The sequence below is a fragment of the Nerophis ophidion genome, unplaced genomic scaffold (genome assembly GCF_033978795.1).
Source record: "Nerophis ophidion isolate RoL-2023_Sa unplaced genomic scaffold, RoL_Noph_v1.0 HiC_scaffold_42, whole genome shotgun sequence".
Taxonomy (NCBI): domain Eukaryota; kingdom Metazoa; phylum Chordata; class Actinopteri; order Syngnathiformes; family Syngnathidae; genus Nerophis; species Nerophis ophidion.
In genome coordinates this window covers 549,023-572,042 of record NW_026906964.1, presented here as the reverse complement: position 1 = coordinate 572,042, position 23,020 = coordinate 549,023, and the positions used below count along the sequence as shown (strand labels likewise).

The following is a 23,020-nucleotide window of genomic DNA, read 5'->3' as shown; positions in this document are numbered from 1 at the left end:
AAAGCCTTTAATGCTGAATATTTTTTTACCATAGCTCAGCTTCACCATGTTGGAATATTGACTGCTGATATTATTTTTCTATTGTTTAGAATATTACTCGCTACTCTTTTTCTTTGCTCAAATGAACAGGATGAAAGTGTCTTTAATTGTCACTACTATCTATATATAATTATGTATATAATAATCTTCCATTCTTCACCTTCATTACCGCTTGATTTAACTCTCATTTTATTTTATCCATAGAGAACTTAACCATAAAAAGATGGCTGCACATCAATAAACCGTCACTAAACTTCAATAAAACTAAATATTATCATATTTGGAGTTTGTAAAAATGTAAAACACAAAATATGAGGGATAATATTGAAATCAAAGGAATTAAGGTAATCGCATTTTTCTGAGTTAATATAGATGATGAAGTAAGCTGGACACTACATGTAAGTCATATAAAGAAAACAATAAAACAATGGAGTGCAATACGAAATAGAATAAAATACATACTTACAAATATTAACTAGAATTATTGTACCCAACTTTAGTTGAAACATACATTGTTTATTACATAAAAGTCTGGGGACATACATATAAAACAATCACACATCAATATTCATATTACAAAAGAGAGTAATAAAGACAATTAATAGAATGGATTATAGAGACCCAACAAATGATTCATAAAGTCACACATTTTAAAATTAAATGATCTTGTATAAAAGACAATTGTTCAAATGATGTATAAAGTAAATAATAATATGCTTCCAGAAGTGGTCCAGAAGATGTTTCAGATGTGAAGCAGTAAATATGAACTAAGAGGGATTTATGTGTACTCAAAAGCAAAGGTATGAACACATGTAAAACAAATATGTACATCATATAAAGGAGTTCATCTATGGAATCATCTAGAATTAGAAAATAAAATATGTAACACGTCATTCTTCAAAAAACATATAAAACACTATTATGAATAAGTATAAAGGTAAATTATGGATATTTACACATACAATGTTTATTGTCCATCCATCCATCCATTTTTTACCGCTTATTCCCTTTCGCCTATCTCAGCTACAATCGGGCGGAAGGCAGGGTACACCCTGGACAAGTCGCCACCTCATCGCAGAATGTTTATTGTATGTAACATAATTTTATGTACTGTTTATTCGCACCCTTTCAGTCAAATTGTTCTGTTCATTTCAAAGTACACAAATGTGTATATTAAATCATGTATTTGACTGTAATAAAATCGCTAATCTGAAGTGTCTAATCTATAAATGTTAGAATCATATTAACAAGATTGTTAGACAAACAACAATGTCACACATGTTATATGTGCTGATGTTGTTAGAAAGTCAAAATGAAAGTCTGGACAGTTTATTTCAAATCCTGCAGTTTCATTTGCTGCTGCTGTTCTCACCAGCACACTTGTGTTTCTTACACTGGTACTTAGAAGACAATCTTTCACCACACACACTGCAACTCAACACTTTCTCTCCTGGGTGTCTTCTCATGTGTACTTTAATAGATCTTAGGTGAGATAAGCGTTTATTGCAGATTGAACAGAAGTATGGTTTTTCACCTGAGTGCGTTCTCATGTGTGATTTTAATTGCTGACTTTCTATTTAACTTTTACCACATACTGAACATATAAAAGGTTTTTCACCAGTGTGTGTTCTCATGTGTACTTTTAAACTACAATTTATACAGCACGTTTACCACAATCTTAGCAGGAAAAAGTTTTTTCTCCAGAGTGTACTCTCATGTGTTTTTTCAAATTGTTCCTTCGAGTAAAATCTTTACCGCAGATTGAACATGAAAACGCTTTTTCTCCAGTGTGTGTTCTCATGTGTACTTTCAAACTGTGATTTCTTACAAAACTTTTACCACATTCTAAACAGGAGAAAGTTTTTTCTTTAGTATGTATTCTCATGTGTTCTTTTAAATTTTGATTTAGTACAAAACTTTTACCACATTCTGAGCAGGAAAAAGGTTTTTCTCCAGTGTGTGTTCTCATGTGTACTTTTAAATTGTGATTTCTTACAAAACTTTTACCACATTCTAAACAGGAAAAAGTTTTTTCTGTAGTGTGTATTCTCATGTGTTCTTTTAAACTTTGATTTAGTACAAAACTTTTACCACATTCCGAGCAGGAAAAAGGTTTTTCTCCAGTGTGTCTTCTCATGAGTACTTTCAACTGTTGACTTACAACAAAACCTTCACTACAGATTGAACAAGAAACAAGGTTTTTCTCCAGTGTATCTTCTCATGTGTGCCTTGAAATAATCCTTTTGAACAGAATTTTTACCGCAGATTGAACATGAAAAAGGTCTTTCTCCAGTGTGTATTCTAATGTGTAATTTTAAACTTTGATTTAATACAAAACTTTTACCACATTCTGAGCAGGAAAAAGGTTTTTCTCCAGTGTGTCTTCTCATGTGTGCCTTGAAATGGTCCCTTTGAGTAAAACCTTTACCACATTCTGAGCAAGAAAAAGGTTTTTCACCAGTGTGTGTTCTCATGTGTCTTTTCAAATGGTGACTTTGTGTAAAACCTTTACCACAGAGTGAACAAGAAAAAGGTTTTTCTCCAGTGTGTGTTCTCATGTGTACTTTCAGACTACAATGGTATTTAAAGGTTTTGTGAGAGTGAGAAGATGTGAAGTGAGTGTTGTCAGTGTGACATGTCTTATCATCTTTAGAGTCTTCATCATCAGTGTCAGGAGAGTGTGACGTTGTGTCCTCACTATCTGATAGTGGAGCTAAGAGCTTGTCTGCTTGTGATCCTCCACAGTGGTCTCCATCAGCTTCTGTTGTCATGTGTTGTGTTGAGCTGCTGCTTGGAGGCTCCCCCCCTCCCCTCTCCTCACTTTCACCTTTCACCTCATCACCTTCACTCTTCACAGGGACACCAGTCACTGGCATCTTGGTGACATCAACCTCCTCCAGTCCTTCTAGATGCTCTCCCTGCTGACTGATGCTGTGCTCTTCCTCTTCCTCTTTAATGTGAGGGGTCAGTGGGTCCTCCTCTTCCTTTTTAATGTGAGGGGTCAGTGGCTCTTCCTCTTTAATTTGAGGGCTCAGTGGGTCCCCCTCTTTCTCTTTAAAATGGCTTATCAGTGGCTCCTCCTCTTTCTTTTTAAAATGGGGGGTCAATGGGTCCTCCTCTTCCTCTTTGATGTGAGTGGTCAGTGGGTCATCCTCTTCTGCTTTAAAATGGGGGATTAGTGGGTGTTCCTCTTCCTTTTTAATGTCGGAGGGCTGTGGCTTCATCCTAAAGCTCAACATCTGTTGCTCAGGGAGAAGATGTTCTTCACAGACATCTGCAGGCCACAAGAAGACAAACACGTTTTAGAAACATCCATCTGTGCTCAGTCACACAAAGCATTCAGTACTTTTACATGCACTTAGGAAAAACAAGTTATTGTATGTACTTTCTTTAAATCTCAGTGACGCACAAACACGCTGCTCTTTACAACATTATTCACAGGAAAAGAAAAACAAACCAGGACAACAAGACTTTATACTATGGATAGACGGTTGATGGTTTATAATTGATTTTGTGATATATTATTTTGAATAGAATTATTAATAAAACTGTTTTAAAACAGGCTACACAGGCTCCTAATTTAGTTGATGAAATATGCAGTAAAATATTTAATCATTTCTAGTAGTATTTTCTCAAATAAAGCAACCAGATATTAACAGTAAATAAACAAGTACATTAATAATAATTATTTTGACAAAATAATACAATTAGAAATGACACAATATGTTACTGCATATGTCAGCTGCCAAATTAGGAGCCTTTGTAACCCGTTTTGAAATTCTTCTATTATCAATCATATACCAAATGATATATCGTGACATATATTGTTATTAAGATATAGATTTTAAGTCGTATGGCCCATACCAAACATTGTTTCCCCGAGTCATTTTGTTTGGCCCACCAAATATATTTCATTTGTATATTCTTTGGATGTGTGTGTATGTTTAAAATGTGGTACTACTGTTCTACATCACGTGGAAGTGTACATTTAAACCAATGTGGGTGGCACTGGGAGCAGGTGGGTAAAGTGTCTTGCCCAAGGACACAATGGCTCAGATGGCAGAAGCTGGGATTGAACCTGGAACCCTCAAGTTGCTGGCATGGCCGCTCTATCCATCCATCCATCCATCGTCTTCCGCTTATCCGAGGTTTGGTCGCGGGGGAAACAGCCTAAGCAGGGAAACCCAGACTTCCCTCTCCCAGCCACTTCGTCTAGCTCTTCCCGGGGGATCCCGAGGCGTTCCCAGGCCAGCCGGGAGACATAGTCTTCCCAACGTGTCCTGGGTCTTCCCCGTGGCCTACTAAAGGTTGGACGTGCCCAAAACACCTCCCTAGGGAGGCGTTCGGGTGGCATCCTGACCAGATGCCCGAACCACCTCATCTGGCTCCTCTCCATGTGGAGGAACAGCGGCTTTACTTTGAGTCCCTCCCGGATGGCAGAGCTTCTCACCCTATCTCTAAGGGAGAGCCCCGCCACCCGGCGGAGGAAACTCATTTCGGCCGCTTGTACCCGTGATCTTATCCTTTCGGTCATGACCCAAAGCTCATGACCATAGGTGAGGATGGGAACGTAGTTCGACCGGTAAATTGAGAGCTTTGCCTTCCGGCTCAGTTCCTTCTTCACCACAACTGATCGGTACAACGTCCGCATTACTGAAGACGCCGCACCGATCCGCCTGTCGATCTCACGATCCACTCTTCCCTCACTCGTGAACAAGACTCCTAGGTACTTGAACTCCTCCACTTGGGGCAGGGTCTCCTTCCCAACCCGGAGATGGCACTCCACCCTTTTCCGGGCGAGAACCATGGACTCGGACTTGGAGGTGCTGATTCTCATTCCGGTCGCTTCACACTCGGCTGCGAACCGATCCAGCGAGAGCTGAAGATCCCGGTCAGATGAAGCCATCAGGACCACATCATCTGCAAAAAGCAGAGACCTAATCCTGCGGTCACCAAACCGGAACCCCTCAACTCCTTGGCTGCGCCTAGAAATTCTGTCCATAAAAGTTATGAACAGAATCGGTGACAAAGGACAGCCTTGGCGGAGTCCAACCCTCACTGGAAAAGTGTTTGACTTACTGCCGGCAATGCGGACCAAGCTCTGACACAGATCGTACAGGGAACGGACCGCCACAATAAGACAGTCCGATACCCCATACTCTCTGAGCACTCCCCACAGGACTGCCCGAGGGACACGGTCGAATGCCTTCTCCAAGTCCACAAAGCACATGTAGACTGGTTGGGCAAACTCCCATGCACCCTCAACAACCCTGCGGAGAGTATAGAGCTGGTCCACAGTTCCACGACCAGGACAAAAACCACACTGTTCCTCCTGAATCCGAGGTTCGACTATCCGGCGTAGCCTCCTCTCCAGTACACCTGAATAAACCTTACCGGGAAGGTTGAGGAGTGTGATCCCACGATAGTTGGAACACACCCTCCGGTCCCCCTTCTTAAAGAGAGGAACCACCACCCCGGTCTGCCAATCCAGAGGTACCGCCCCCGATGTCCACGCGATGCGCCCCACAGCATCCAGAGCCTTAAGGAACTCCGGGCGGACCTCATCTACCCCTGGGGCCTTGCCACCGAGGAGCTTTTTAACTACCTCAGCGACCTCATCCCCAGAAATAGGAGAGTCCACCACAGATTCCCCAGGCACTGCTTCCTCATAGGAAGACGTGTTGGTGGGATTGAGGAGGTCTTCGAAGTATTCCTTCCACCTATCCACAACATCCGCAGTTGAGGTCAGCAGAACACCATCCGCACCATACACGGTGTTGATAGTGCACTGCTTCCCCTTCCTGAGGCGGCGGACGGTGGTCCAGAATCGCTTCGAAGCCGTCCGGAAGTCGTTTTCCATGGCTTCCCCGAACTCCTCCCATGTCCTAGTTTTTGCCTCCGCGACCACCGAAGCCGCACACCGCTTGGCCTGTCGGTACCTGTCCACTGCCTCCGTAGTCCTATGAGCCAAAAGGACCCGATAGGACTCCTTCTTCAGCTTGACGGCATCCCTCACCGCTGGTGTCCACCAAGGGGTTTTAGGATTGCCGCCCCGACAGGCACCAACTACCTTGCGGCCACAGCTTCGATCAGCCGCCTCGACAATAGAGGTGCGGAACATGGTCCACTCGGACTCAATGTCCAGCACCTCCCTCGTGACATGTTCGAAGTTCTTCCGGAGGTGTGAATTTAAACTCTCTCTGACAGGAGACTCTGCCAGACGTTCCCAGCAGACCCTCACAATGCGTTTGGGCCTCCCAGGTCTGTCCGGCATCCTCCCCCACCATCGCAGCCAACTCACCACCAGGTGGTGATCGGTAGAAAGCTCCGCCCCTCTCTTCACCCGAGTGTCCAAAACATGAGGCCGCAAATCCGATGACACAACTACAAAGTCGATCATGGAACTGCGGCCTAGGGTGTCCTGGTGCCAAGTGCACATATGGACACCCTTATGTTTAAACATGGTGTTTGTAATGGACAAACTGTGACGAGCACAAAAGTCCAATAACAAAACACCACTCGGGTTCAGATCCGGGCGGCCATTCTTCCCAATCACGCCTCTCCAGGTTTCACTGTCGTTGCCAACATGAGCGTTGAAGTCTCCTAGTAGGACAAGGGAATCACCCGGGGGAGCACTTTCCAGTACTCCCTCGAGTGTTCCCAAAAAGGGTGGGTACTCTGAACTGCTGTTTGGTGCATAAGCACAAACAACAGTCAGGACCCTTCCCCCCACCCGAAGGCGGAGGGAGGCTACCCTTTTGTCCACTGGGTTGAACTCCAACGTACAGGCTTCTTTGAGCCGGGGGGCAACAAGAATTGCCACCCCAGCCCGTCGCCTCTCACTGTCGGCAACGCCAGAGTGGAAGAGGGTCCAGTCCCTCTCGAGAGAACTGGTTCCAGAGCCCTTGCTGTGCGTCGAGGTGAGTCCAACTATATCCAGCCGGAACTTCTCTACCTCGCGGACTAGCTCAGGCTCTTTCTCCCCCAGTGAGGTGACGTTCCACGTCCCAAGAGCTAGCTTCTGTAGCCAAGGATCGGACCGCCAAGTGCCCTGCCTTCGGCTGCCGCCCAGCTCACAATGCACCCGACCTCTATGGCCCCTGCTATGGGTGGTGAGCCCATTGGAGGGGTGACCCACGTTGCCTCTTCGGGCTGTGCCCGGCCGGGCCCCATGGGAACAGGCCCGACCACCAGGCGCTCGCCATCGTGCCCCACCTCTGGGCCTGGCTCCAGAGGGAGGCCCCGGTGACCCGCGTCCGGGCGAGGGAAATCTGGGTCTATGTTTTTTCTTCTTCATAAAGGTCTTCGAAAAAAAATAATATATGTATATATATATATACATATATTTTTTTTTTTACACACATATATATTTATATATATATATATATATATATATATATATATATATATATATATATATATATATATATATATATATACATCTAAATGTGCATATACAGGCAGTTTTGTCTATGTTTTCTTCCTAGGGGGCGCTAGAGCGCAATTTTTAGTTTTGGGGTTAGGTTTTTTGATTAAATCGCAATGTTCGCCAGTCCTGATGTGTGTGTCAAATTTGGTGATTTTTGAAGCATGTTAAGGGGGTCAAATTACAACTCAAAGCTGTGGAATACTAATAAAGAAAGAAAGAAAGAATAAAACGCTAGAAATTCCATAGGGTCCTCTGTCCCAAAGGGACATTCGGTCCCTAACAATGTCAACTTCCTAAAGTTGGGTTATGGTTATTTATCTAAGTGCAAGTGCATTTCAAATGAGACTAATGTCATTGATTGATTGATTGATTGATACTTTTATTAGTAGATTGCACAGTACAGTACATATTCCCTACAATTGACCACTAAATGGTAACACCTCAATAAGTTTTTCAACTTGTTTAAGTCAGGGTCCAAGTTAATCAATTCATGGTATATGAAAAACTTATTGGGGTGTTACCATTTAGTGGTCAATTGTACAGAATATGTACTGAACTGTGCAATCTATTAATAAAAATATCAATCAATCAATCAATCAATCAATGACATTAGTCTCATTTGCAGTGCACTTGCACTTCCAAGACCATTAGATGGCAGCACTGTATAGCTATTTATGCTATGTTGTCAAACTAGAAACTAGCTTTTTTTCCAGGAAGAATAATTAGTTAGGTTGCGCCCTACAAAGTGTCAATACTTTAAGAATAGTTCTCATTACACAAAACCGTACATCAAAAAAGAAGATATAACAACTGGACAGCAGTTCTCATAATCAACATTCTTAAATGTTACATCAAAAACAATTAACATTAACATACAACAGTACTGAAAAAATGGTACTAATGTTGCAAAATATTGTTAAAAATAATGATGAGATGTGACACAAGGTGATATTCACTGATAAGCAGCTGTCTATTGGTTTGAAAAGGAAAGAAGAAATCCTTGTCAATGTGATGACACATGAGCCCCAAATGATGACATCACAACTACATGGACACAAAGATCAACATGATTCACTGGCAAAATATTGTTGAAAGATGCAGATTGAAGGTGTTTTCTCAGCCTTAAACAGCCAAAGAAGACATGATGTAAATTGTGCAGATGTGAAAGAAAAGTCCAAGTGTGATGAGGTCCCTCAGCGATGGAGACATCTCTCTGTGTTCCAGTGCACAAAGCATCCTGGAGGAAGAAGATGACTCAGCACATTCCCAACAAAAGCAGGTGCAGATGTTAGCAGAGTGAACATCATCTTCACACAAAGTCAGAAGAACATTTGGAGGTGCGTGAAAAAGCAAAGTCCTCACTGTGCCGTGTGTCACTCAGCCTTCAGCCTTCAGCCTTCAGCCTTCACGTCTCTCTGAGAGCTGGTTACCACCGTCACCAGCTGGCGGAGCACAAAACGCACCGTGAGCTGCTTACGCTGCTCATGCTAAGCCCACACCTCACTCTGGTGAAGGAAGTCCATCTTCACTCATATCACATCTTTGAACCTGGGAATTCTGCTCTTCTACTTCCTCACTAGTCCAAGACTAAGTCTCCAAACAGGTTCAGCTTGGCTTCAAGGCTCATGTGCAAGCAGCCCTCCAGTGTCTTAGTCAGGTACGGTCATGGTCCAAAGTTTACATACACCTGTAAAGAACATCATGTCATGGCTGACTTCAGTTTCCAATTATTTCTACAACTCTTATTTTTTTGTGATGGAGTGATTGGAGCACATACTTGTTGCTCACAAAAAACATTCATGAAGTTTGCTTCTTTTATGAATTTATTATGGGTCTACTGAAAATGTGCTGGGTCAAAAGTATACGTACAGCAATGTTAATATTTGCTTACATGTCCCTTGGCAAGTTTACCTGCAATAGGGCGCTTGTGGTTTTTGACCCCTCCTCTTGACAAAATTGGTGCAGTTCAGCTAAATGTGTTGGTATTCTGACATGGACTTGTTTCTTCAGCATTGTCTACACATTTAAAGGCCTACTGAAATTTGATTTTCTTATTTAAACAGGGATAGCAGGTCCATTCTATGTGTCATACTTGATCATTTCGCGATATTGCCATATTTTTGCTGAAAGGATTTAGTAGAGAACATCCACGATAAAGTTCGCAACTTTTGGTGCTAAGAGAAAAGCCCTGCCTTTACCGGATGTCGCAGACGATGACGTCACATTTTTGATGGCTCTTCACATATTTGCATTGATTTTAATGGGAGCCTCCAACAAAAAGTGCTATTCGAACTAAGAAAACGACAATTTCCCCATTAAATTCAGCGAGGATGAAAGATTTGTGTTTGAGGATATTGATAGCGACGGACTAGAAAAAAAAAAAAAACGCGATTGCATTGGGACGGATTCCGATGTTTTTAGACACATTTGCTAGGTTAATTCTGGGAAATCCCTTATCTTTCTGTTGTGTTGCTAGTGTTTTAGTGAGTTAAATATTACCTGATAGTCGGAAGGGTGTGTCAACGGCCGGGTGTTGACGCCCAGTGTCTCAGGGGAGTCGACGGCAGCTTTATGGACGGCACAAGCTCAGCTTTTCTCCGGTAAGAGGCGACTTTTTAGCCACAATTTTCTCACCGAAACCTGCTGGTTGACATGTGGTCGGGATCCATGTTCTCTTGACCGCGCTCTGATCCATAGGAAAGTTTCACCTTCAGGAATTTTAAACAAGGAATCACCGTGTGTTTGTGTGGCTAAAGGCTAAAGCTTCCCACTCCATCTTTCTACTGTGACTTCTCCAATATTAATTGAACACATTGCAAAAGATTCAGCAACACAGATGTCCAAAATACTGTGTAATTATGCCGTTAAAGCAGGCGACTTTTAGCTGTGTGTGTGTGCAGCGCTCATACTTCCTAAAAACCTGTGACGTCTTGCGTACACGTCATCATTACACGACGTTTCGAAGACGAAACTCCCAGGAAATTTAAAATTGTAAATTAGTAAACTAAAGCGGCCGTATTTGCATGTGTTGCAATGTTAATATTTCATCATTGATATATAAACTATCAGACTGCGTGGTGGCTAGTAGTGGCTTTCAGTAGGCCTTTAAGTCAGGACTTTGGGAAGGCCATTCTAAAACCTTAATTCTAGCCTGATTTAGCCATTCCTTCACCACTTTTGACGTGTGTTTGGGGTCATTGTCCAGTTGGAACACCCAACTGCGCCCAAGACACAAAGTCTGGGCTGATGATTTTAGTTTTTCCTGAAGAATCTGGAGGTAATCCTCCTTTTTCTTTGTCCCATTCGAAGCACCAGTTCAATTAACAGCAAAACAGGCCCAGAGTACAATACTACCACCACCATGCTTGACGGTAGGTTGGTGTTCCTGGGATTAAAGGCCTCACCTTTTTTCCTCCAAATATATTGCTTGATATTTAGGCCAAACAGCTCAATTTTTTGTTCCATCTGACATCACAAGGACAAAGATAAGACTTTCTGGAGGAAATTTCTGTGGTCAGATGAAACAAAAAGTGAACTGTTTGGCCACAATACCCAGGAATATGTTTGGAGGCGAAAAGGTGAGGCCTTTAATCCCAGGATTCCTGTCCTCAAGCGTGATGGTGGTATTGTTATGCTCTGGGCCTGTTTTGCTGCCAATGGAACTGCTGCTTTACATCGAGTGAATGGGAAAATTAAAAAAAAGAGGATTTGCTCCAAATTCTTCAGGACAATCTAAAATCATCAGCCCAGAGGTTGGGTCTTGGGTGCAGTTGGGTGTTCCAACAGGACAATGACCCCAAACACACGTCAAAAGTAGTAAAGGAATGGCTAAATCAGACTAGAATTAAGGTTTTAGAATGGCCTTCCCAAAGTCCTGACTTAAACGTGTGGACAATGCTAAAGAAACAAGTCCATGTCAGAAACCCAACACATTTAGCTGAACTGCACCAATCTTGTCAAGAGAAGTGGTCAAAAATTCAAGCAGAAGCTTGTGGATGGCTACCAAAAGCGCCTTATTGCAGTGAAACTTGCCAAGGGACATGTAAGCAAATATTAACATTGCTGTATGTACACTTTTGACCCAGCACATTTGCTCACATGTACAGTAGACCCATAATAAATTCATAAAAGAAGCAAACTCCATGAAAGTTTTTAGTGAGCAACAAGTATGTGCTCCAATCACTACATCACAAACACATAAGGGTTGTAGAAATGATTGGAAACTGAAGTCAGCCATGACATTATGTTCTTTACAAGTGTATGTAAACTTTTGAGCACGACTGTACATGAAGACAGACACACTAAATGGATTGCGCTCTCTATTTTGCTCATTTCAGAGACTCTGGGCATAAGTTAAGTAGATGAGGTTTGCACATGTTTTAATACACACAAATCTTTAGTACAAACCCCGTTTCCATATGAGTTGGGAAATTGTGTTCGATGTAAATATAAACGGAATACAATGATTTGCAAATCATTTTCAAGCCATATTTAGTTGAATATGCTACAAAGACAACATATTTGATGTTCAAACTCATAAACTTTGTTTTTTTGTTGCAAATAATCATTAACTTTAGAATTTGATGCCAGCAACACGTGACAAAGAAGTTGGGAAAGGTGGCAATAAACACTGATAAAGTTGAGGAATGCTCATCAAACACTTATTTGGAACATCCCACAGATTTGCAGGCTAATTGGGAACAGGTGGGTGCCATGATTGAGTATAAAAGCAGCTTCCATGAAATGCTAAGTAATTCACAAACAAGGATGGGGTGAGGGTCACCAATTTGTAAGCAAATTGTCGAACAGTTTTAGAACAACATTTTTCAACGAGCTAATGCCAGGAATTTAGGGATTTTACCATCTACGGTCTGTAAAATTATCAAAAAGTTCAGAAAATTTGGAGAAATCACTGCACGTAAGCGATGATATTACGGACTTTTGATCCCTCAGGCGGTACTGCATCAAAAAACGACATCAGTGTGTAAAGGATATAACCAGATGGGCTCAGGAACACTTCATAAAACCACTGTCAGTAACTACAGTTGGTCGCTACATCTGTAAGTGCAAGTTAAAACTCTACTATGCAAAGCCAAACCCATTTATCAACAATATCCTGAAATGCCACAGGCTTGGCTGGGCCCGAGCTCATCTAAGATGGACTGATGCAAAGTGGAAAAGTGTTCTGTGGTCTGACGAGTCCACATTTCAAATTATATTTGGAAACTGTGGACGTGTTGTCCTCCAGAACAAAGAGGAAAAGAACCATCTGGATTGTTATAGGCGCAAAGTTGAAAAGCCAGCATGTGTGATGGTATGGGGGTGTATTAGTGCCCAAGGCATGGGTAACTTACACATCTGTGATGGAATGGGGGTGTATTAGTGCCCAAGGCATGGGTAACTTACACATGTGTGATGGTATGGGGGTGTATTAGTGCCCAAGGCATGGGTAACTTACACATGTGTGATGGTGTGGGGGTGTATTAGTGTCCAAGGCGTGGGTAACTTACACATGTGTGATGGTGTGGGGGTGTATTAGTGCCCAAGGCATGGGTAACTTACACATCTGTGATGGTATGAGGGTGTATTAGTGTCCAAGGCATGGGTAACTTACACATCTGTGATGGTATGGGGGTGTATTAGTGCCCAAGGCATGGGTAACTTACACATCTGTGATGGTATGGGGGTGTATTAGTGCCCAAGGCATGGGTAACTTACACATGTGTGATGGTATGGGGGTGTATTAGTGCCCAAGGCATGGGTAACTTACACATGTGTGATGGTGTGGGGGTGTATTAGTGCCCAAGGCATGGGTAACTTACACATCTGTGATGGTATGGGGGTGTATTAGTGCCCAAGGCATGGGTAACTTACACATGTGTGATGGTATGGGGGTGTATTAGTGCCCAAGGCATGGGTAACTTACACATGTGTGATGGTGTGGGGGTGTATTAGTGTCCAAGGCATGGGTAACTTACACATGTGTGATGGTATGGGGGTGTATTAGTGCCCAAGGCATGGGTAACTTACACATGTGTGATGGTATGGGGGTGTATTAGTGCCCAAGGCATGGGTAACTTACACATGTGTGATGGTATGGGGGTGTATTAGTGTCCAAGGCATGGGTAACTTACACATGTGTGATGGTATGGGGGTGTATTAGTGCCCAAGGCATGGGTAACTTACACATGTGTGATGGTATGGGGGTGTATTAGTGCCCAAGGCATGGGTAACTTACACATGTGTGATGGTATGGGGGTGTATTAGTGTCCAAGGCATGGGTAACTTACACATGTGTGATGGTATGGGGGTGTATTAGTGCCCAAGGCATGGGTAACTTACACATGTGTGATGGTATGGGGGTGTATTAGTGCCCAAGGCATGGGTAACTTACACATCTGTGATGGTATGGGGGTGTATTAGTGCCCAAGGCATGGGTAACTTACACATGTGTGATGGTATGGGGGTGTATTAGTGCCCAAGGCATGGGTAACTTACACATGTGTGATGGTATGGGGGTGTATTAGTGCCCAAGGCATGGGTAACTTACACATGTGTGATGGTATGGGGGTGTATTAGTGTCCAAGGCATGGGTAACTTACACATGTGTGATGGTATGGGGGTGTATTAGTGCCCAAGGCATGGGTAACTTACACATGTGTGATGGTATGGGGGTGTATTAGTGCCCAAGGCATGGGTAACTTACACATCTGTGATGGTATGGGGGTGTATTAGTGCCCAAGGCATGGGTAACTTACACATGTGTGATGGTATGGGGGTGTATTAGTGCCCAAGGCATGGGTAACTTACACATGTGTGATGGTATGGGGGTGTATTAGTGCCCAAGGCATGGGTAACTTACACATGTGTGATGGTATGGGGGTGTATTAGTGCCCAAGGCATGGGTAACTTACACATCTGTGAAGGCACCATTAATGCTGAATGGTCCGTACAGGTTTTGGAGCAACATATGTTGTCATCCAAGCAACGTTAACATGGACGTCTCTGCTTATTTCAGCAAAACAATGCCAAGCCACGTGTTACAACAGCGTGGCTTCGTAGTAGAAGAGTGCGGGTACTTTCCTGGCCCGGCTGCAGTCCAGACATGTCTCCCATCGAAAATGTGTGGCGCATTATGAAGCGTAAAATACGACAACAAGACCCCGGACTGTTGATTATTTCTGCCCCTATATATGCCTGACTTTGTTTGCCTTTTGTTCTCGGACTTTAGTTTGCTACACACAACAGATGACGTCGCATTTCCCGATTGTGGTAAAAGACTTTTTGTTATACGATTAGCTTCCATGCTATTTTGTTTGTTTGCTTGTCCCTAGTTTATATACTAGCGCTTTTTGTTCCTTTTATCTTCCACGTTAGTTCTGTTTGTTTTGTCTTTAGTGCCTAATGCAAGTGTTTTTTGTTCAAAAATTGTTTTTGTAGTGTATAACAAATCATTATCCTTACCCTCACGCTGTGTTCCATCCTCCACTGCACCCACGAGAGAACAGCTTTTCACCACGATACCAGCAAGACGTCACAGTAAAGTCCGAGTTAATGAAGCTTCTCTCGCAGCGGAAGTCGAAGAATTCGACAGGATAACGTGGACGTTAGCCTAAGCAATGCAGGCTGGGACATTCCGCGGCGCGCCGTATGTGATGATCTTGGGGCTTGGAGGTCTCCAAGTCCCGCTTGACTCCACTGGGTCCAGCAACACCCCGTCTCACCCCCTCGCATGCGTCGGCAGAGGCGGAAGCCGCGGCGAAGGGCATCGCCTAGCGACAGAGACACGCTAACTCCACCGTCACCCCTTCACAGACACAGCCACTTTCAACTCGTCCAGGACTCACCATACACGCCTGGTAATCCTTTTTGTTTTTCTTCTATTGACTCCCCCGGAGTCAATAGAAGAAATCTGATCTGGTGACGTCAGCCCTCTTACGTCCCCAGAACATAGTGGGGATTAAGAATTTTTTTTAGAGCAGGCACTTCCTCAGTCGTCCACAGGGGACATAAATGACAATCTTACACTCCTTAAAGACATTTGTGTTCAATCACAGTATAAGTCTTTATTTTCTGAATTTGATTGCTTGATTGATTTATACTTTTATTAGTAGATTGCACAGTTCAGTACATATTCCGTACAATTGACCACTAAATGGTAACATCACCATTAAGTTTTTCAACTTGTTTAAGTCGGGGTCCATGTTAATCAATTCATGGTACAAATATATACTATCAGCATAATACAGTCATCACACATGTTAATCATCATAGTATATACATTGAATTATTTACATTATTTACAATCCGGGGGTGGGATGAGGAGCTTTGGTTGATATCAGAACTTCAGTCATCAACAATTGCATCAACAGAGAAATGTGGACATTGAAACAGTGTAGGTCTTATTTAGTAGGATATGTACAGCTACCAGAGAACATAGTGAGTTCAGATAGCATAAGAACAAGTATATACATTAGAAGAACATTTGATTATTTACATTAGGTTATTTATAATCCGGGGACATGGGATGTGAATGGAGGAGGGTATTAGTAAAGGGTTGAAGTTGCCTGGAGGTGTTGTTTTAGAGCGGTTTTGAAGGAATATAGAGATGCACTTACTTTTACACCTGTTGGGAGTGCATTCCACATTGATGTGGCATAGAAAGAGAATGAGTTAAGACCTTTGTTAGATCGGAATCTGGGTTTAACGTGGTTTGTGGAGCTCCCCCTGGTGTTGTGGTTATGGCGGTCAGGAAGTAGTTGGACATGTACTTCGGTATCAGGGAGGTGTCGCGGATTTTATAGACTAGGCTCAGTGCAAGTTGTTTTACTCTGTCCTCCACCCTGAGCCAGCCCACTTTGGAGAAGTGGGTTGGAGTGAGGTGTGATCTGGGGTGGAGGTCTAAAAGTAACCGGACTAGCTTATTCTGGGATGTTTGGAGTCTAGATTTAAGGGTTTTGGAGGTGCTAAGGTACCAGGAGGAGCAAGCGTAATCAAAAAAGGGTTGAATGAGAGTTCCCGCTAGAATCTTCAAGGTGCTTTTGTTGACCAGAGAGGAGATTCTGTAGAGGAATCTCGTTCTTTGGTTGACGTTTTTGATGACCTTGGTTGCCATTTTATCACAGGAAAGATTAGCTTCTAGAATGGAACCTAGGTAGGTGATCTCATCTTTCCTGGTGATAACAATGTCACCCACTTTTATAGTGAAATCACTGACTTTCTTAAAGGGGAACATTATCACAATTTCAGAAGGGTTAAAACCAATAAAAAACAGTTCCCAGTGGCTTATTTTATTTTTCGAAGTTTTTTTCAAAATTTTACCCGTCCTGGAATATCCCTAAAAAAAACCTTTAAAGTGCTTGATTTTGGCTATGTGCGAAGCCACTGTTCATTTTCCTGTGACGTCACATAGTGATGCCAATACAAACAACATGGCGGTTACCACAGCAGGATATAGCGACATTAGCTCGGATTCAGCCTCGGATTTCAGCGGCTTAAGCGATTCAACAGATTACGCATGTATTGAAAGGGATGGTTGGAGTATGGAGGCAGATAGCGAAAACGAAATTGAAGAAGAACTTTTCTTTTTATTTATTAACTTTTATTTTTTATTATTGTAAAACTGAAATACACACAATGACAATGTATAAGCTATATGATTCAATTAACATACTGAAATGTTATGCACAATATCTAAACATTAGCTTCACACAAATATACAGCATTATCGCCAAACAAATACTGCTGAGTGTTGAAACTATTTCGATGGTGGAAATATGCGACCAGCAGCCATTTTAAATCCTCAAACATTCATTAAATTAGTGCCCAAAAATCGTTTTTCAATACACATCTTACTATCAAACTTAGCAACTTTCCACCTTAGTATTGAGTTACATAAACAAGTTAAACAGTTTACTTACAGACTTATCTTTTCCAAGGCTTGTAAGAGTTAACACAACTCGACTACTTCTTATTGTTTATGAACTAGACAAACATCGTAAACCGGAAGTGCCCAAAGTAAACCGGAAGTGCCCAAACTAATGACGCGCAGCATTTCCCATCGCCACAAGGTGTCAGTAATAGTCCACAATCAAACGGGCATAACACTCCCCGCTTGGTATAATGTTTTATACCACTATACAGTCTCTTTACGAAGGAGCAACACAACCTCTGAAACAGGTCTAGTGTAGATTATTGGAGTACCTTGTCGGATGATCTTAACATCTACTTTTCTTACTTTGCTGTCATGGCTGTTGATAGACTTGACGATGAGTCCAGTGGGACATTCATTTCTTCTCACCTGGCCGTCTTTCAGTAGTACTAGGTCTCCAATTTGCAGGTTAGGCCTTTCTGCATACCATTTTCTCCTAGTTTGTATGGTTGACAGGTATTCTTGTTTCCATCGCTTCCCGGATCTATCAGAGAGAGATTGGACTTGCCGCCATTGTTGTGAGTGGATGTCTTTCACGTTGAAGTCTCCTGGCGGTGCAGATATGACGTCTCTCTTCAGTGTCAGCAAGGTTGCAGGTGTTAGTATTGCTGGCATCTCTGGTTTAGTTGAAACTGGAATGAGAGGTCTTGCGTTTATAATTGCCATGACCTCAGCCATGAGAGTGGTGAGCACCTCATGAGAAAGGTGAGAGCCTCCCTCCTTAAGGAGCAATGCATCCAGGATACGGCGCGTGATGCCAATTAGTCTTTCCCACACTCCTCCAATGTGGGAAGAGTTTGGCGGATTGAAGATCCAAGTGCACACTTAGTCCTGCAGGTAAGTTTTCAACTCTTTTTCCAACGACTCTTCCTCTTTTTCCGACCACTTGTCCCTCGCCGTCACCTTCTCTTCCTCGTCATGCTTCTCGTCGTCTGTGCTGGAGTCCATGACGATGGCCTTGGACTTGCTCCCCGCTCTGGACTTCTTGGGGCTGGACGAGGAGCGTCCTGCTTGGGCGTCGCTCTTCTTGCCCTTGGCGGCCGACACTTTTTTCTTGGCCCTCTTCTTTTTCTTGGCGGGAAGCTGTTTGCCGCTGTTCTGTCTCTGAGGATCTCATCAGTCCCCACGTTGACTTTCAAGATGTCAAAACCATACGGTACATCAGCGAAGCAATACAAAAACTCATGAAAAAAATAAACACAGCAGTAAAACACTTACATACAAACAAGACAGCTGCTTGTACACCCGAAAGAGAACAAAGAACAGTGTCTAAGAGGAGCATCAACATTTGCATTTAAACTGTAAAATCCTGTTTATGATTTATTTACTCTACTTATTTAAATATGAACATTTTCCTTTAGGAAATTTTTATGATTTGTGTGTTGTTGTAGCTGGTATGCTGCAATTTTTTTTATTTTTTTCCCCCAAGATGGTCACCCTGTAGTGGCTGCTGTTGGCAGGAGCTCTGTGCTCTTGTGTCATCCTTTTGTGTTTCCTTCTTCTTTTTATGTTTATATATATACATATATATATATATTTTTTTTTGCCTTTTGGTCCGGACCTTTTGGGACTGTGTGACAAGGGGTGGCACTTTCGTGACTTCTGCGGTGCTTTTTTGTGAACTTCTGGATCTGCCTCCCGAGAGCCTTTTGGCCATGGAGACCAGCTGCTGGGTTTCTGCCACACCAGAGTCCGTTTGGAGAGACTGGAGGAGATGCAGATGAAGAGACAGGACTGCGGAGCTAGCACTGAGCGCCGGGACGGAAAAGCTTCACAGTGTCTTGGCTGAATGAGCAGGTATCGGACACCTCGGTCTCTTTGGACATATCCTCACTCATCCATGCGGACTGGACACTGGCCGAGACTTGGTTTGGCGGCCGAGAGTGGAGTCGGCTCTCTTGGTTGCTTTGTTGGGTCTGCTCCCGTCTCTGGCCAAGCTCCCTCCACCCCAGCAGACGATGGCGTGGGACACCGCAAAAGCCACCACAGTGTATTTGTTTCTTTTACTTTTTATTCATGTATGTATGTAGAAGTGTCTGGTTGCATCAGCTCTGCTCTTTTAATGTCCTTTGTCTTCTTTGAAGTTTCCCTCTTCCACACATGAAAGAGGAATGTGTGCTATGGCAATAAGTTGTTTTCTTCCCTTGGCCTCAGTCTGGACCCCCTCTCCAGGGGCCCAGGCTTAGACCGATTTTTTTTTTCTCTCTCATTGCCCCCACTTGTTTACCTGTATGTATCTCACCTTTTTTGCAAGGGGCGCCGCAAGTTGGCAGACCCGTCAGCGATCCTGTTCTGTCTCCCTAGAATGTTTGTCTGACCTTGAATGGGATTCTGCTGAACATTTTAATTTCCCCTCGGGGGTTAATAAAAATGTGTCTGATTCTGATGTTTAACATCAACAAAACATAGCTAATTAGTAAAAATAAACTACATTAATTCATCTCTCAACGGTGTTGAGACATTGTTGGACAGCGGAGTAGTAACTAAATCCAAATAAAAAATGATTTTATTTTTTTAAGATATCTGGCTTGTATTTTCAGTAGGGATGTAAATTTATAGATTCATGGATATGATACCCTAATAAATATTCCTTATCGATACCAGTATTTATCAGTACTCTTGTCGGTACTACATGTCATTTGTGGAAATAAAAACCTGAAAAAAAGGCATTTTAAATAGCATTTCTATTAGCACCAGAGTTTGAACACCTCCAACATGATGTTCTGTAACATTTTAAAGCAGGGAAGTCTTTTATCAGCAGCTGTTTATTTGAAGTCTTAAATAGATAGATAGATAGTACTTCATTGATTCCTTCAGGAAAATTAAAAGAAGTCAACTATGTGTGCAGTGCAAGGTGAAATGCAGTAATGTCATCTTCTTCTCAATAACACACACATCAAACTTTTGCGCGTAGTTGCTTCCTTATTTGTCATCATTCAAAGCTGATTGTAATGTGTAGCAGCGGCAGCTGAACTCAATGTGAAAATGTATCATAGTTATGTCAGTCAGCTGGAATTAAAAATACAAATAGTTGTGCCGTTAGTCCAGAATCTTCACGGTCCTCATGGACAACATAATTAGGAACCATCCATCCATCCATCCATCATCTTCCGCTTATCCGAGGTCGGGTCGCGGGGACAGCAGCCTAAGCAGGGAAGCCCAGATTTCCCTATCTCCAGCCACTTCGTCTAGCTCTTCCCGGGGGATCCCGAGGCGTTCCCAGGCCAGCCGGGAGACATAGTCTTCCCAACGTGTCCTGGGTCTTCCCCGTGGCATCCTACCAGCTGGACGTGCCCTAAACACATCCCTAGGGAGGCGTTCGGGTGGCATCCTGACCAGATGCCCGAACCACCTCATCTGGCTCCTCTCGATGTGGAGGAGCAGCGGCTTTACTTTGAGCTCCTCCCGGATGACAGAGCTTCTCACCCTATCTCTAAGGGAGAGCCCCGCCACACGGCGGAGGAAACTCATTTCGGCCGCTTGTACCCGTGATCTTATCCTTTCGGTCATGACCCAAAGCTCATGACCATAGGTGAGGATGGGAACGTAGATCGACCGGTAAATTGAGAGCTTTACCTTCCGGCTCAGCTCCTTCTTCACCACAACGGACCGGTACAACGTCCGCATTACTGAAGACGCCGCACCGATCCGCCTGTCGATCTCACGATCCACTCTTCCCTCACTCGTGAACAAGACTCCTAGGTACTTGAACTCCTCCACTTGGGGCAGGGTCTCCTCCCCAACCCGGAGATGGCACTCCACCCTTTTCTGGGCGAGAACCATGGACTCGGACTTGGAGGTGCTGATTCTCATTCCGGTCGCTTCACACTCTGCTGCGAACCGATCCAGTGAGAGCTGAAGATCCCGGTCAGATGGAGCCATCAGGACCACATCATCTGCAAAAAGCAAAGACCTAATCCCGTGGCCACCAAACCGGAACCCCTCAACGCCTTGACTGCGCCTAGAAATTCTGTCCATAAAAGTTATGAACAGAATCGGTGACGGAGTCCAACCCTCACTGGAAACGTGTCCGACTTACTGCCGGCAATGCGGACCAAGTTCTGACACTGATCGTACAGGGAGCGGACTGCCACAATAAGACATTCCGATACCCCATACTCTCTGAGCACTCCCCACAGGACTTCCCGAGGGACACGGTCGAATGCCTTATCCAAGTCCACAAAGCACATGTAGACTGGTTGGGCAAACTCCCATGCACCCTCAAGAACCCTTCCGAGAGTATAGAGCTGGTCCACAGTTCCACGACCAGGACGAAAACCACACTGTTCCTCCTGAATCCGAGGTTCGACTATCCGGCGAAGCCTCCTCTCCAGTACACCTGAATAAACCTTACCGGGAATGCTGAGGAGTGTGATCCCACGATAGTTGGAACACACCCTCCGGTCCCCCTTCTTAAAGAGAGGGACCACCACCTCGGTCTGCCAATCCAAAGGTACCGCCCCCGATGTCCACGCGACGCTGCAGAGTCTTGTCAACCAAGACAGCCCCACAGTCCCCAGAGCCTTAAGGAACTCAGGGCGGGTCTCATCCACCCCCGGGGCCTTGCCGCCGAGGAGCTTTTTAACTACCTCAGCAACCTCAGCCCCAGAAATACGAGAGCCCACCACAGAATCCCCAGGAACCGCTTCCTCAAAGGAAGACGTGTTGGTGGGATTGAGGAGGTCTTCGAAGTATTCCCTCCACCGATCCACAACATCCGCAGTCGAAGTCAGCAGTCATACACGGTGTTGACAGTGCACTGCTTCCCCTTACTGAGGCGGCGTATGGTGGTTCAGAATCGCTTCGAAGCCGTCCGGAAGTCGTTTTCCATGGCTTCCCCGAACTCTTCCCATGTCCGAGTTTTTGCCTCCTCGACCGCTAAAGCTGCACACCGCTTAGCCCGTCGGTACCTGTCCACTGCCTCCGGAGTCCTATGAGCCAAAAGAACCCGATAGGACTCCTTCTTCAGCTTGACAGCATCCCTCACTGCTGGTGTCCACCAACGGGTTCTGGGATTACCGCCACGACAGGCACCAACAACCTTGCGGCCACAGCTCCAATCAGCCGCCTCGACAATAGAGGTTCGGAACATGGTCCACTCGGACTCAATGTCCCGCACCTCCCTCGTGACATGTTCAAAGTTCTCCCGGAGGTGTGAATTGAAACTCTCTCTGACAGGAGACTCTGCCAGACGTTCCCAGCAGACCCTCACAATGCGCTTGGGTCTGCCAGGTCTGTCCGGCATCCTCCCCCACCATCGCAGCCAACTCACCACCAGGTTGTGATCGGTAGAAAGCTCCGCCCCTCTCTTCACCCGAGTGTCCAAAACATGAGGCCGCAAATCCGATGACACAACTACAAAGTCGATCATGGAACTGCGGCCTAGGGTGTCCTGGTGCCAAGTGCACATATGGACACCCTTATGTTTGAACATGGTGTTTGTTATGGACAATCCGTGACGAGCACAAAAGTCCAATAACAAAACACCACTCGGGTCAGATCCGGGCGACCATTCTTCCCGATTACGCCTCTCCAGGTTTCACTGTCGTTGCCAACGTGAGCGTTGAAGTCCCCCAGTAGGACAAGGGAATCACCCGGGGGAGCACTTTCCAGTACTCCCT

General features: G+C 44.2%; 2 protein-coding genes across 2 annotated transcripts in view; one reads left to right on the top strand and one right to left on the bottom strand.

Moving 5' to 3' along the window:
* LOC133546752 (gastrula zinc finger protein XlCGF57.1-like) overlaps nt 1–23,020 on the top strand; it is a 732,377-nt gene that overhangs the window by 200,652 nt on the left and 508,705 nt on the right. The window lies entirely within an intron of this gene.
* LOC133546765 (zinc finger protein 25-like) lies at nt 584–18,734 on the bottom strand. Its single transcript, XM_061892588.1, has 2 exons — nt 17,389–18,734; nt 584–3,313 (listed from the first exon to the last, which is right to left on the bottom strand). The coding sequence occupies exon 2, from the start codon at nt 3,276–3,278 to the stop codon at nt 2,214–2,216; it is 1,065 nt and encodes a 354-aa protein (XP_061748572.1). The 5' UTR covers nt 3,279–3,313; nt 17,389–18,734; the 3' UTR covers nt 584–2,213.

Excerpts from the sequence above, each read along its gene's own strand:
- LOC133546765 (XM_061892588.1), bottom strand. The coding sequence starts at position 3,278 with ATGTTGAGCTTTAGGATGAAGCCACAGCCCTCCGACATTAAAAAGGAA.